The 15,920-nt window shown below is 36.5% G+C and overlaps 1 protein-coding gene across 1 annotated transcript in view; it reads left to right on the top strand.

Annotated features, from left to right (window-relative positions):
* LOC132126600 (voltage-dependent P/Q-type calcium channel subunit alpha-1A-like) overlaps nucleotides 1–15,920 on the top strand; it is a 140,199-nt gene that overhangs the window by 56,593 nt on the left and 67,686 nt on the right. The window contains exons 4-5 of the mRNA XM_059537963.1: nucleotides 4,713–4,819; nucleotides 5,121–5,260. Coding sequence (XP_059393946.1) covers nucleotides 4,713–4,819; nucleotides 5,121–5,260 — 247 coding nt within the window. The remainder of the gene's footprint in view (nucleotides 1–4,712; nucleotides 4,820–5,120; nucleotides 5,261–15,920) is intronic.

The raw sequence follows: 15,920 nt of genomic DNA on the forward strand, positions 1-15,920 counted from the left end.
TATTTGGCTCTGTTGGATCTTTGCACAGACTTTTTAATTAAAGCAAAAGAGATTGAAAGTGGGACCTGGCACCGTCACTACCTCTTATTAGTCTAATACACGTTTAAACTGCTGATGGAGAGAGAGATGCAGTATACTCTCTCAAACGCTAGCCAACTCTCCATTTCACAGCTCTTCTGCCTTTCTCTCTCTTTCTCTGTTGCCAGCTCTCTCTTCCTTTCCTTTTCTTTTCCTCCTCATTTAAATACATCTACATTCTCACTGTTTTCCTTCTCGCTCTTATTTTTCTCTCCTTCTCTCTGTTGTCTCACTCACTCTTCATCCCTCTATCCGAGTCTTAAAATTGAGATGTGAATTATTAAGGGCACATTATGAGCTTAAGACAGCTTTACCACTCCAGCCGAATATTATTTTTCAGGAACATATCATCAGCGTCATGCGACTACATGATTAGTAGGTAGATAAAGACACAGAGCTAGAGAGAAGACTGTTGAAATGAGAAGAGGGACGATTTGCTTTCACGCCAAAGGAAACATTTGAGTTGTTTAATAGTTCATTGTTCAGCACTCTGCAGTATCTCTATTCATGGTTTCTGCCATGAAGGTTTACGGAAATGCTCCATATTTCGTTTCTCAGAACAGCCACTCTGCACATGCTTAGTGTAGCGCTTGAGTGGTTGCTATGGATACCACTTTAAGTCTCCCAGCATGCACTGTACTGTTAGCCATGTTAGCCCTGAGCTAACTGTGTGTTGGAGATTTCAATGAGCTCTGAATAAATAAGCGTGCGTGTGTGCGTGTGTGCGTGTGTGTGTGTGAGAGAAAGGAATAAGTTAGTCATGATGTGAGTGCTGAGAGGTCTGTTTGCTCTTTTTGCTTCACAAGACAACTGATGTAATATAAACATAAGTGCATGTTACACTATATGCAGACAGACTGAGGTGAATTCAGGAGCCATGATTGTTCACATGCTTGCATAATGCATATAGAATAAGACAGATGTGGTCTGCAATATAGTCTCATACTTAAAAGGCTGAGGCTCACAGACTTTAAAAGTGCTTTTTCAATGTTGCAAATAAAACCAATTTTATTAGAGTATAAAAAGAAAATACTGTTTTAAACTCTGTCTAGCAAATTATGATGTTAAAGGAAAACACCACATTTTTTCCATATTCCACTATGTTCTTCCCTCAACTTAGACGAGTTGATATGTACCTCTCCCGTCTCAATGAGTGCACTCAATCACTGTAGTGCGGGGTGCCATTATGTTAGCGTTTAGCTTAGCACCATTCATTCCTCAGGATCCAAACAGGGATTAATTTAGTAGCTACCAAACACTTCCTTGTTTTCCCTATTTAAAGACGGGTACATGATTAGTTACATGAGAAAATATGGTGACACAAAATAAACAGTGGCGAATACCTAAGTGGATAAAAATGATGACTATAATGTATGGCGGAAGTGCACTTCGAAGCAATTCTACCTCTGCGCAGTAATATCATCACTCCTGAAAACTCCCCCTCCCCCTCTCCCTCTAACTTCCATCAATACAACCAACGTGGGGAGTTTTTAGGAGTGAGGATATTACTGCGCCAAGGTCGAACTGCTGTGAAAATCACCACATTTTATTTTGTCACCAATTTTGTTACTTGTGTAACTACTCATGTAACCGTCTTTAAATAGGGAAAGCATGGAAGTGTTGGGTGGCTTCTAAATTCATCCCTATTTAGATGCTAAGGAAGTGAGTGACGTGACAATCAGCCAAGTATGGTGACCCATACTCAGAATTTGTGCTCTGCATCTAACCCATCCAAAGTGCACACACACACAGCAGTGGACACACACACACACACACACAAACCATGAACACACACCCGGAGCAGTGGGCGGCCATTTATGCTGCGGCGCCCGGGGAGCAGTTGGGGGTTCGGTGCCTTGCTCAAGGGCACTTCAGTCGTGGTATCGCCAGCCCAAGTCTCAATCCACAACCCTAGGGTTAGTAGTCAAACTCTCTAACCACTAGGCCAAGACTTCCCCATGAATGGGAGAATGAATGGTGCTAAGCTAAACGCTAGCATAGTGGCGCCGCGCGCTACAGCGATTGAGTGCACGCACTGAGATGGGAGAGGTACATATGAACTCATCTAAGATGAGGGAAGAACATAGTAGTGGAATATGGAAAAACGGTGGCGTTTTCCTTTATTACTATTAGCATTCATATGTATATATACATATAAATTTTTTTTTAGCATGATACGAATACATATACTCCTAGTATCAATGATTCATGACATTTTTTATAGATTGGATGTAGATGAACAAATGATCTGAGTGAGTGTAATGTAAATATTTAATTGAGTTATTACAAAATGTTACTGGAGTGTGTAGCAGTCATCACAGAGACTGCATGTATTTGTGTGTGTGCTTATGTGTCACATGCATGACATAAGCGGTTATGACAAGTGCTGAGTGTGTGTATCATGCCAGTGGCAGCTGGTAAAGAGGCACACAGTAACTGGATAATGAGTGCCTTTGTTACAGCCAGGCTGAATCTGTCCACACTCATCTGTTTAACCCTTTTACCCTCAAGTGTACCACCAGCAGGACATCGACCACCTCCACCCTCCCCCTCCAGAAAATTCATAATAAGATTACTAAGGAACCACTGAATGGATTAACACAAAATAGGTATCATTTTAAAGATTAGAAACTGAGCTTTGTAATGCATGGATCTTAAAGGGGTCATGATATGATGCAATTTCTATTTTTCCTTTCTCTTTGGCGTGTTACAAGCTCTTGGTGCATAAAGAAGATCTGTAAAGTTGCAAAGACTAAAGTCTCAAATCCAAAGAGATATTCTTTTTTTAAAAGTTAAGAGTCAACAACTCCTACCTAAAATGATTCATTCTAACACAACCCCACATGTATACATCATGATGTGGTAAGATTTTCGTAACACCACCCAAATGTTCATGCAAAGAAAGAAGGCGGAACTTTTATTCTCACTGTTGCTGCCTGGGCCGTGTTGTGGAGATGCTGTGTTTCATATGAAAGGGAAGATACTATGTTTGGCCTTCTAAAAGAGGACACAGCTAGAAATCAGTGGTTCAGTTGTATTTACAGCACTGTTCCAGAACAGTTCAACCCAAATATTCAGATGTGTGCAACGCATTTTTTGAAGTACGAGGACTGTTTTCTGGAAGAGTAGCCTACAATGCTGGTATCTGTTTCTATAAAGTGGGACAATTCCAACTTTGCAAGGACAGTCTGGCATTTCTGACTCACAGTCTGTGCGTATGTTTACATATTTAAAGAATTTGTCACTGATGTTTCAAACGCGAGTTTTGAGCAGTGTAGAGTAGCGCTTGTTTTTTATCTTTTGTCTAGACATGGTTCTATGTTTTCGCAGCACGATACGCAATAAAATGCATAAAAAGACAGTATAAGTCATTTTCTCTTCCTCTACTCTAAAGCAGCACAACATCGGCCTTGCCCCCTTTGTTACGTGTTCCCGGAGGCCGGGCTTATCTGGGTTTGTGACGTAACGGACCTGGGAAGAAGCTCGTTGTAGTTCCTTAACAGCCGTTTTTGTTGGCATTAAACTGCCAGAACTTTAAAAGATATCTCCATTTCCATTGAACTTTCAGTGCTGCAACTTTGCAGATATTGTCTATGCTAAAACAGTAACATTACACACTAACTTATGTTAAAAAAGTGAAATCGCAATCCACCACTCCTTTAAAAGGTCTCATTAAGTATAATACAACAAACATAATAGTTATAATCCATCGCTCAGATCTAAAGACATTCTTCATGGAGTTATAACACATAAAACCGCACAGACACATTTGTAGCCAAGTATATACCAATGTTGCAATGAACAGATCATAGAAAATAGAATATCATTACTTATAGTGAATGCTCCTTATTGACATGAAACTGAATTTCTCTCCTACGTTATTTAGTTCCTGAGTTATTGCATGTCAAATCAGAAAGATAAGTGAAATTTCCCTTCTGCACACTTTCAATGTTTTTTTTTTTTTTTATCGGTGGTTTCTCAGCATTAGAATGTCCAAATGTAATGAAAATGTAGTTTCTAAAATGTTTTGCAAGTTTTCAATTAAATGATACCTACCATTTGACTCTCCTTGATACAGCAGACTGTTTTAAAAATTCCTTCCAGTTGTCAAAAAGGCTACCTTGGTTCCAAGTGCTGTCACTTTTGAATACTTCATGTTAAATATCCAAATGTAATAAAAAATATTCGCTAAAAATTTAGAATAGAAATTTCTATCAAACGATACCTACCTTATGACTCTACTCACTATAGTTTTGGAGTTAAGAGTCTTTTGTGTATGTCACTCAAAAAAAAAAAAAACCTATAAAAATGATGGTGTTAATACAGCCCTACAGCCCTGTGCATGTGTGTGTGTGTGTTTATTTTTGTATGTATATGTGTGAGCCCAGGCTTACAGCTCTATATCACTCTCTCTGGAATGCACATGGTTTATCCAAACTCTTCAAGAAGACAACATTATGTGCATGATTTGTTGTTGTTATAATATTATTATATTACTCTTTACATTATAGTATGATAAAAAATATTTTTTCAACATTTTACTGTGGTTCATGCAGTTTTATGATTGCATAGTCATTATAAATATCTTTGATATGATGAATCCAGCTTGTTTTTAGCCTTAACTTTGCCTTTTACTCCGTTTGAGTGGATGATTTTGACCACCATCATTGCCAACTGCATCGTACTGGCTCTTGAACAACACTTACCAGATGGAGACAAAACTCCACTGTCAGAACGACTGGTAAAGTTGAACACACACACACACACACACACACACACACTTACTTAGCTAAATTTTAATGGAGACATTGCATAGACTACTGTTTTTATTTACAGCTACTACTATAACCTACCCAAAAATGAAAATCTGCTAAGAATTACATTTTCATTTTTGTGTGAACTGCTCCTTTGCATAGATGCAAACACACACACACACACACACACACAGTAAAATATTAGTTAAAAACTGACAAGCACTGAGAATGTTTTAAGTGAAAATGCTTTTTATAATAATCCCATCTGTGGTTCTTTTTCTTTCATAGGAAGAAACAGAGCCCTATTTCATTGCAATTTTCTGTTTTGAGTCGGGCATTAAGATTCTTGCACTGGGATTTGCCTTCCACAAGGGCTCCTACCTGAGAAACGGATGGAATGTGATGGACTTTGTAGTGGTGCTCACTGGGTGAGTTAAACAAACACACACACTCTGGCGTCTGGTGTCATGGTGTAATAAAATAAAACAGAATTTGAGCTGCTTGATTTATGAGTCAATATAAACAATTATTAGATGGCTCTATGAAACACTTGATTATGATAGGTCAATGGTGGCATTCTGATGTCAAATATTTTGTGTTGTCAGTGGAGTTTGTGACTCTTTTGGATCAATTCATTAAGAGTCATTTGTTCATGATTCAGATTACAGTAGTCATTATTTTTCTTTTGCATGCAGCCAGAAATGACAAAGCAATACAAACACTTTTATCTGTGTTTAACCTAGCATTTCAGATTTTTTTAAAGCTCATAACTCAAGTATAAAATAGATTATAGATTGCCTTATTACCCGACTGACTGCACATTATCTGACACATACTAAAAGATGTACTTTTCACATGGCCTAAATTAGCCCAGAGAAAGTCACGCCCCTTTTGGAACTCTGTGTGTGAAGCAATGCTATGTACACAGCAGAGGTCTGGTTGGACACTGGCTCCGTCATGCCTTAATGAGCACTCTTTCTCTCACACACATACAGGCACACACACGCACACGTGGATTCTCAAACACAGGCAGATCACAGCAGCACTGTAGGGAGCAACCATCGGGGCACATCTGAAATGTCACCTCACTGGGAAGCAGAGAGAGAGAGAGAGAGAGAGAGAGAGAGAGACAACAGACGGGTGTGTAGGGGGGATGTGTTGTAGTATTGCAGTGCTAAAGAAGGCAGGGTCATGTGACTGCATTACTCCATTCCCCTGAGCTTTGGAATATTGGAAAATTAGAGAGCGAGAGAGAAGGTGTTGGTTGATGTGAAAAGACATATAGCCGGAGGAGGAGGAGGAGATCAGAGGCTAATGGAAGAATCCAAGATAGAGTGAAAACCCTGAAAACCTTTTCATTTCCATGTTGGTCCCTGTTGATTTATGCTGCTTAGTGCTGGTCTTGCTGGTGGAGCTGGAAAATGATGGTCAACTATCATGATAATTATGATATAAGGGAGGCTTGCTGAGCTAGTTAAATAAGTAGTGCACCCATATTTGTCATTATTTACTTCCATGCCTGTATAGCTTTTTATTTTTTATAAATGGAACGAAAAAGTGTTTTGTGTTTTGACTTCTCCTTTTAATAAAATGAAATAGTGAAAATGAAACATTTTACCATATTGTCATTGACTTTGTATCATGTAACAATAAAGACTGGAGTAATAGCTCCAGAAAAAAAACATTTAATTAAAGTTATAGTTTGGTTTGCAGAGATCAAAGCTTGATCTAGCTCTGGACTGTTTTGATTATCATAACCCTATACAGTATTTTAAGAGAGATTATGTTGTGAAAATTAGTTTATCCAAAAAATAAATCTTCTTATCTCTTAACCTTATTGTTTCTTATCCATATGATTTACAAAAATATATTTTAGGTAATTAAATAATTAAATTGTGAATAAGAGAGTTTCTCTGCCATATATTGTGCCATATATATTTATTTGTATAAATTAATTAATTGTATAACTGTAATTACATAATATGACTTTCAAAAGCTGAAGTGATTACCTTAATTTATTTGTTAGAATATGTTAAACTCAATATTTTAACTAATTGCAAAATCTGAATAATCAATAAATGTCTACTGATTAATCAGCGAAATAATCAATGTTTAGTCGATTAATCGTTCTAATAATCGTTAGATTCATCGATTATCAAAATAATTATTTGTTGCAGCCCTACTCCAGAGCTGCTGTGAGAGTCATTTGAGAAGACTAGCATCATCATACAGTATACTCACAGGAACTTGAGCAACCTGTCAAAATAAAAGTATGGTTTAACATGTAACTGAAATATATTACTCTTGTATTACCTTTGTACAGCATAATGTACATCTTTAAATATTAATTTTTTCCCCAATTTAAATAAAACAATTAAATGAAAAAATAAATAAATATTACAACCAGTTTAATCACTTAATTGTATAAAAGAAATAAAATTATTAGCCTATTAAAAGGAATATTCACATAATTTTTCTTCCATGTATCAATTTCATCAGTTTGTTTGCCAAAAAATGAAAGGGTTTAACTTTCATTTGATTTAAAATTTGATTTTCAGAAAAATGAAAACAGTAAGTTTGTAGGGCCCTTGTTTAAAATGTTGAAACTGAGACTTTTTATTTTATTCACTGAAATAAATGTTTTTGTAATTACACGGAGAGTGAAGTACCAAAAAAAAAAGTTACCGCTGGGTACCGGTAGCGAATTACAGGTATCAGTACCAGTACCAGTACCAGTATCGGTTAAAAAGTGGACTTACCCAACCCTAGTCCAAATACAGTACATAGTATATGAAAAACAATAGGAGAAAAGTACTCTGATGACCTGCTACTTCTGCCTGGATTCTGAAGTGTGCAGTCGATGGAAATTTTATTGTACTATGAGGCAATGGGAGAAAAGATTTATGAATGATATTGAAGCAATGCAACTGATGCTATTAGGTCATATGACAGTAACCACATGGCAGACAAGTATGTGCAGATATCAAAGGTACCACCCATATTCATACAATAAAGAACAAATTTTTTTAATGATCACAAAGTATGTTCAAATTCAAATTTAGTACCTACTCAGTATGGATTTTGGGAAACACTGCACGATGATAAAAAATTATTTTTGAGTTAGCTGTACTTTTAAGAAGACTTGCAGGCGTCACACTAAAGGCGGCCGTACACGGTGAGATTCTGAAGGTCAGAACTTCTTGATCCCTTGCACATGTCACAATTAAGTTTATCCGAAAATCATACAGAGGTAGTCACACGCGACACGAATTTACTACCATTTTACAGACTCTAACGTAGGCATTATGTTTTGCATCGGGGGTGTTAAATAAGTATGAAGTTTTGTTTAAATTCTGAATAAAACATTGTATACAGAATGCAAAGACTGCTCCATTTAAATTTATTTAAAACTGTCACTCATTCCTAATGATCTACCATCTACCAAGTTCAAAAATAAATAAATAAATAAAAATACAATGAACGTGACTACACGATGACACTTTTGAAAGTCTATGTTAGAAAAAAAGTTACGAGCATGACAAAACCCAGCACTGCACAAAAAATGGTGACTGGAGCAGTGAGTGCGTGGATTCCAACCTTAACACCTCTGATTGGCCATTGCATTTTAGAAGTCAACAAACATGTCTGTGATTGTCTACATTGCTCAGCTCTGCGAAAATGCCTTGTAAAATTATTTGATGCTTTCCAAAGAAGAAGATACACTGGATTGTTTGCCAAATCTATTTCGTTATGCTACTATTACGAAGAAAAAAGGTTCTGAGCAGCATTTCCATCTAAAAGCAAGCAGATTCAACAGCAGTTGTATGAGTAAGACTATAATACTCAAAATTATCAATTTCAACTCAAAGTGAGAAGGCTATTTCTGAATTTCTAGTTGTTTAACCGGAAATACAACTGGTATATTAATTCATAAAGATGAACGGCAAATGTGGCACAATTCAGAATGCATTGCAATGCAGAATGCAAATTCCATGCAAGCATCTGCGATTTTCTCCCGAGAGAAAAAAACGTCTGCGAGCTCGTACGACAGCAAAAATCGCATCGTGTACGCCCGCCTTAATACACCAGCATTCAAAACACACCTTGCAACCAGCAGTTCTTGTCTGTTCAACAGGGAACTAGTGAAAGTAGAAATGAAGAGAATGTGAGGAGCAAAACTAGAACATGGAGGATAGAGGTAGAAGGGGAGAGAAAGAGAACGAGAATGAGGGAAATGTAAAGGAGCAGGGCAAGCGTGTGTGTGTTTGTGTGTTTTTGTTAGCTGCTGCAGTAACCTGCTTTTCAGTACTGCAGATGATCAATCAACTAGCCCTGCTTTTAGACATGGGCAGATCTTAACACACACAAACAGCTGCGAAACTAAACATGGCTACTAATCATTAACTACATCCTCAATACACATTTTTATTCAACGTTGACTGCTGTGTGCGCACATTGGACACATTTGTAAGCATCAGCTGGCTTTCACAGCACTATCACTGAGTGTGTATGTGTGTGTTAGAGAGAAAGAGCTGTACTTTGATGATAAAATGCATCCTCCTCCATGCTCCTTCCTGCAGCTTTGATTTCTATTTACAGTCAGACTCATACACACCTTTCAATACCTTGGGAAAAAACACACTACACATTCATGTTCTGTTCTTGACGAAAGTGAAGTTGTCCTGTGATTTTTCTCTTTCTGTACAGTAGAACTTTTATTTTATTTTAATTAAATTTTTTTTTAACACATTAGTTTGGGGACCAATTCTTACTATTAACTAGTTTCTTATTAGCATGGCTATTATTAGCATTTTGGCAGTTTATTAGTACTTATAAAACATTTATTCTACATATTCACCATATTCTGCATCCCTAATCCTAATAGCGAGAATTGTACCTTAAAATAAAGTGTGTACATTTTATTTTTATTTTAGCTTAGTTTATGTTGTTCCTGTTACATGTTACATGTACTTATAGTAATAAAAATTAATTATGCATAATTATGTGCAACTAACCCTAAACCAAACCCTCATTCTAACACTAACCATATACAGCACCATAAGTACATGTAGTTAATTAATATTATTCAGTATTTAAATATATTTTTACACTGTAACAAGGACATGAAGTAACTATTTTTTTATTTTATTTTTTATAGAAGCCTGTTTTTAACACAAGTAAAATCGTTTATAAAAACATTTTAAAAGTTAATTGCAAAACTATCTTACGGTTTAAACCTTTTTCTCGCAATTCTGAGAAAAAAAAGTCTGAATGGAGGAATATAACAGAAATGCAAGGTATAGACTTGCAATTTGAAGAAGTAAAGCATGAAATTTGAGATAAAAATTCACAATGAGAACTGAGAAAAATTAGGAAAATGTCACAATGATAAAAAATAATTCGCTTTTTTTATGTATTTTAAGTCACAGATGCCTAATTACTAATGTTTTACTGACACAGGCTCATACTTTTAGACCATTGACATATGAACAATTACAAAAATACATAACAGCTTTGTTTAATATAAATTTTGTCATGTGATATTTACTCAGTAGTCCTGATTTAATAACAGGCAGTTATTGGGGGCTAGCCATAGTAGGATTACTGCTTACTGCTTGCACAGTTGTTCAGTCCACTGCCAACATTTCCAGCTGGCAGAAGCTTTTTCTTGGTCTTAAAGTTGGTTCACAGAGCCAATTCTTTCCTCATACTGCAGCCACGCAAAACAGAGTCTTTAAATATGATTGTCTATTTCTAAAAGTGTGGGTACATGTCAGTCATAATGCTCTGAAGAGACCAGTATAATAACTATAACTGTGACATAATCAAAACTGGCTGCTATGCTAGGGTTAGATTGTTTCAGCCTTTCGAATTCTGAGAAATCAGAGTTTCTTTGTTTTTAAACAGAACATAGAACTGCTATTAGAATTAGTAGGAGCATAATTAACAGGATATTGGACACTGATTTGATTTCATTGTTTCTTCTCACATGCTTAAAAGTTTAGCCTTGGTCATCTGTTTTTTTTCAGTGTCTGAAATTCTCTTTAGTGTCAGTTGAACACGGATGCAGTTCTCCCCTGAGTGCCTTTCCATCAACTCCAAAACTCTAGTTCTTCTTTTTAGTTTCACCTCGCAGATTTTACATCAAGACATCTATGAAGCTTGACAGCAGAGTGATAGACTCTCATGACCTCTGAGCAGAGTTTACTGCTGGTCACCGAGCGGTCAGTGGTCACAGCGGATAGTCTGAAAGAGCTCATGTTGAATCTGCATTTGAGTAGTTGACAAATAATGATATGAGCTTGCCTTTTTTCCCCCAGCATCAAGATTTATTTTTTATCTGTGAATGTGAGTCTGTACTGTACCTAATGCAAATACATCTATATTAATATATGCATATTTTAGAGTCTGTACTTTATGCAAAGAGATGTATATTAATGAATGCATAATTTATTTGATAAATACATAATATTTTGTATTAATATAAAGTTTTTAATTTTAATTCATTTAGCCATTTTTATTTTTTGTTTTTAATTCTGCATCATCTAGTAGTACTTACTGTATTTAGTACTTTTATAGTGTTAATTTCATAATATTAATATCACTGTGTGTGTCAATATATATACAGGTAAAAAGCAGTTTTCATTATATCATGGAGCATGGTTACAAATCATATTATAATAATACTAATAATACTGTGTGCGTGCGTGCGTGCGTGTGTGTGTGTGTGTGTGTGTGTGTGTGAAATCATTATTATAATATGATACATGATTTGTTCTGCATACAATATATAAAAATATGAGTAATACATTACTACTAGTAAACTACTGTACCAGTTACATTTTTTACAAAAAAAAATTTTGTCTACACCATGACTACTTGTGTGTGTGTGTGTGTGTGTGTATACAGTATATAAACACACAAATATACATACATACATATATAGTGTAAATATCATCTCCTTGTCTCTCGGTTTCCCTCTCTTGCTTGCTAGCATTGTAATATTCATGTATATATTATATAAAAATATGAGTAATACTTTTTTTTTTCAATAGTTTTACTATTACTTAATTTTGATATATTTGATAATTTTTGGTTTTGAATTAATTTTGCACTATTTAGCACTACCATTTTGAACCAGTACTGTTATTAGCTCTCTATCACACCACTGCCACTGCTTGTGCACGTGTTGCCAATGTATAGCTCTTACTTGGCAGATTCCTGAGTCGTGACTGCGCTGGCTATTGGCTGCCTGCTCCATGCCAATCAGTGACTTCACTACTGGCACACACAGTGAAGAGAGACAGAGAGGAAAAGAGTGAGAGAGTGAGCGAGACCAAGAGAATAGCACCATGATTTATTCTGTACATTTCTCAGTTTCTGGACACACCTTTGCACTGCCATGCGCAGCTGTTTCCATAGCAATCTTATGTAATAAAAGAGAACCGTGGAAGGCCAGAGAAGACACCTCGCTCTCTGCCTTTCTTTCTGCTTATCTTTTACTTTCCCTGGTTCGCCGTCTCCCTTTGTCCAAACACTCACATACAGACGCTTATTTTAATGCTATGGAGGAAAATAACTTTTAAATATAAATATGGACCAATATGAGTGGTTACATTGAGCTGAAACGACATGGAACAGCATTATGACATATTTAAAGGGTTACTCCACCCCAAAATGAAAATTTTGTCATTTACCACTTATCCCCATGTCGTTCTAAAACCATAAAAACTTTGTTTGTCTTCGGAACACAATTTAAGATATTATGGATGAAAATAGGGAGGATTGTGACAGTCCCAAAGACTGAGAAGTAAGTTACACTGTCAAGTGACATAAGTGACAAAAAAATATAAAAATAAAGAAAAAAATAATTACAAGCGAAGCATCGAAACGCGAGATTGATTCTTCTAATTTTATTAGCATACATTCAGTGTAAATGGCGACTGATAATTGATGTGAAGTGTATTTCTGGTATCAAGGTCGCGCTGTTGAGGCTCACTGTTTGTCTCTTTGTGAGAGACTTAAAAACAAATGAGTGTAACACACATAAAGAAAGTCTAAATGTTTAGTTTACATGAAGATTTTACATGAAGAGTCTGGTTTTTTTTCCTCAAAAATGACCATGATTACAAATGTTTTTTTTTTTATTAAATTAATTTTTTTTACAACAGTTCAATAAATTAGAAGTTAGAGACACACTACCTGTGTTTGCACTATTTCGACAACATAATTCCAAACAAAGCCACGGCCACTGATCTTTAATAGAGATCAGTGGCCACAGGGCTATTTTGCGTCTCTGAGCTACATGATGGTGTTTTGTTCCTGAATGAATCAAACATTTAATGACAAAAAAATTTCTTTTGGGGTGAAGTATCCCTTTAATAAAAAAATAAAATAAATAAAAGACTTTTTTTTTTTAGCAAACTTAACTATTTTTAGGTATCTTGGCAGATCTTTTTTGTGTTTTTTCTTTCATATGGCATGAGTTAGAATCTGGCTTGCCTCTTACACTCATCTTCCGCTTCTCTGCATCATTTCCTGTCCTCTCTCTAACATGGCTTAGAGTTCCAAAAAGACTTAAAATAGCAGTGTAATCTTGTGTTCTTGTATCTACATGGGTATAAAATCTTTTTTGAGAATGTGTCCAGGAAGTGATGTCTGTGTTAAAGGAACCATTACGTCGACCGGACACCAGGTTAAAAGCGCGTTTCAGGAATAGATGCACTTTAAGTGAAGTGTGTTTATGGAGTGTGTGTTGTTGTTAGAGTAAGTGTGTGTGTGTGTGTGTGTGTGTGTGTGTGTGTGTGTGTGTGTGTGTGTGTGTGTGTGTGTGTGTGTGTGTGTGTGTGTGTGGTTAATGTCTGTATGGAGGTAAAGGGAAGGATGTCTTTCTCTAAATGACTGCAGAGCAATAATGATAATGGAAGTGATGGCAGTGGTACAATATTCACACAGGTAGAAACCTCTAGCTATCTTTCTTTTTCTCACCAAACACATATCATGTTACATACGTTAACTTGCACCTTCTGCATGTGTGTGTTGGTGAAGCAGCTCTTTCTCTTGTCCTTTAGAAGGCCGCACACATGCTGGTTGCCACATAAGGACATGTGGGAAGAATGACAACATAAAGTGAGAGAGAGAAAGAGGCGGATTAGGCCAGGCCCGCAGATATGGAAAGATATAGCGAATATATGTGTGTGATATAGCAAAAGACTGTATCAGAGTGTTATGCAGTAGTAAAGGGTGGAAGATGTTTTTCATGTTTCCTTCACTCTCATTCTTTCATAACAAATGTGGGGACTAACAGGAAAAAAAGCATTTGTGGAAAAAAAGGGAGCCAAGGGAGAGTTGATGAAATGTAAGGATGAAGGGGAAATGCATGTGCTTGGTAACAAGCAACAGAGAGGAAAAATTATATTGTAGAATATTTTTACAGTTTCAAATAACGATTTTCTATTTTAAAATGGTTTAAAATCTTTTTATTTCTGTTATGACAAAGCTGAATTTACAGCAGCCATTACTTTGTTCTTCAGTGTCACATGATCCTTCAGAAATCATTCTAATATGATGATTTGGGGCTCAAGAAACAGCTACATCAGCGGTTCCCAGTTCCAGTCCATGTTCCAAAGTGAAGTAAACCCCTGCTCGGACCGAGTGTTTTGATTGGACGTACACTTCTTGCTATCAGGATGTGAAGAGACTTTCAACCAGGATAACAAAAAAATAATAATAATAATTCTAAAGACAATCACCTATTGCACCTTTAATTATACCTATTTACTATAGTAAAAGTAAAATTGCAGGGTATTTTTATTAAGTACATAAATATGTAAATGTATTTGTTGTATAGTAATTCATGAAATAATTTTCATTTTTTGCTAGGGTAAGACTAGGAAAGAAAGCTAAGTCAAGGAGGAAGAGAATGATACCATTAAGGAATGTATTATATTAACAAATGATGTAATATCTTCTTCCCAGAGTTGACAATGAGCCCTTTCAGCAGTCTGTAGCCATGCTGATCAAATCAAACCCTCACGCAGAAGCCCAATATGAGAAGTTAACAAAGAAGAAACATATTCCAGCACTTTGATGCAAACAAGAAGCCTGCTTTACAAATTCTGGTTCAAGAAACAAGATTTATGATACCAGATCCCTGTCACACTCCCCGAACAAACACCCTCATGTACCCCACACATGCACTGTATTCCCAGACGCACGGGCCTGAGTGTACAGCATTGAATAATGTAGAGTTCGGCTGCATATCAGGATGACCTAGATTCAGCTGCAATGAAAAGCTGGAGGATTCCCGCGCTGTTTTATTGCAGAAACAGGTTGATTGAGCAACATGTAGAGGATACGCTAATGAACATAAAGTGCATGTAGGTGTGAAACTGTGGTCAAGCAGAGAATCCTTGCCGTAAGAAAGGGAATGGAGATCAATCGAAAGGGGACCCTTTATCTCTCGCTCCTGGTCCGGTTGCAGCAGCAATAACGAGATTCCATCAATGACAGAGGGCCTGTTGCCATGGTAACGGTTATGAATGAGAGGAGGCTGGTAAAAGAGGAATCGCTGGTTGCTATGGTGATGCTGTGAATGGGGAGAGACCTGGTGGCATGATATTGGAGAGAGGCTTCCACGATCGTCATCCTTATTTATTTTTTTAAGCAAATGAGCGAGACATAATCTATTCTTAGAAACATTCTTCAAGCGTGTAAACGTATGAACATAATATGTATCTAACATTATAATCATACACATACATATATACTCATAAACTGCAGCCAATATTAGCTATTTCGCTAACTTGTACCAGTCGTAGCCACAGCCTTTCTCCCAATACCTCATTTTACATATTTAGGTTATGACATGTATTTTTAAGGATTATTTTGTGTGATGTTACAAACACCAGACCTAATAATGCAATAAAGGAGAAAAGGAACGATAAACTGGTGAAGAGAAAAAAGGTAAAAAAAGAGAAAGCCCTTCTGAGAGTGTGTGCTCTGATTGATTGTCAGGTTTTCCCCAGCAGACGGAGGCAGTGTCGCTCCTGTGAATCCTTCTATCTCACCCTGACATCGTTCTCTCCC

This window comes from Carassius carassius, chromosome 44 (assembly GCF_963082965.1).
Source record: "Carassius carassius chromosome 44, fCarCar2.1, whole genome shotgun sequence".
Lineage (NCBI taxonomy): Eukaryota > Metazoa > Chordata > Actinopteri > Cypriniformes > Cyprinidae > Carassius > Carassius carassius.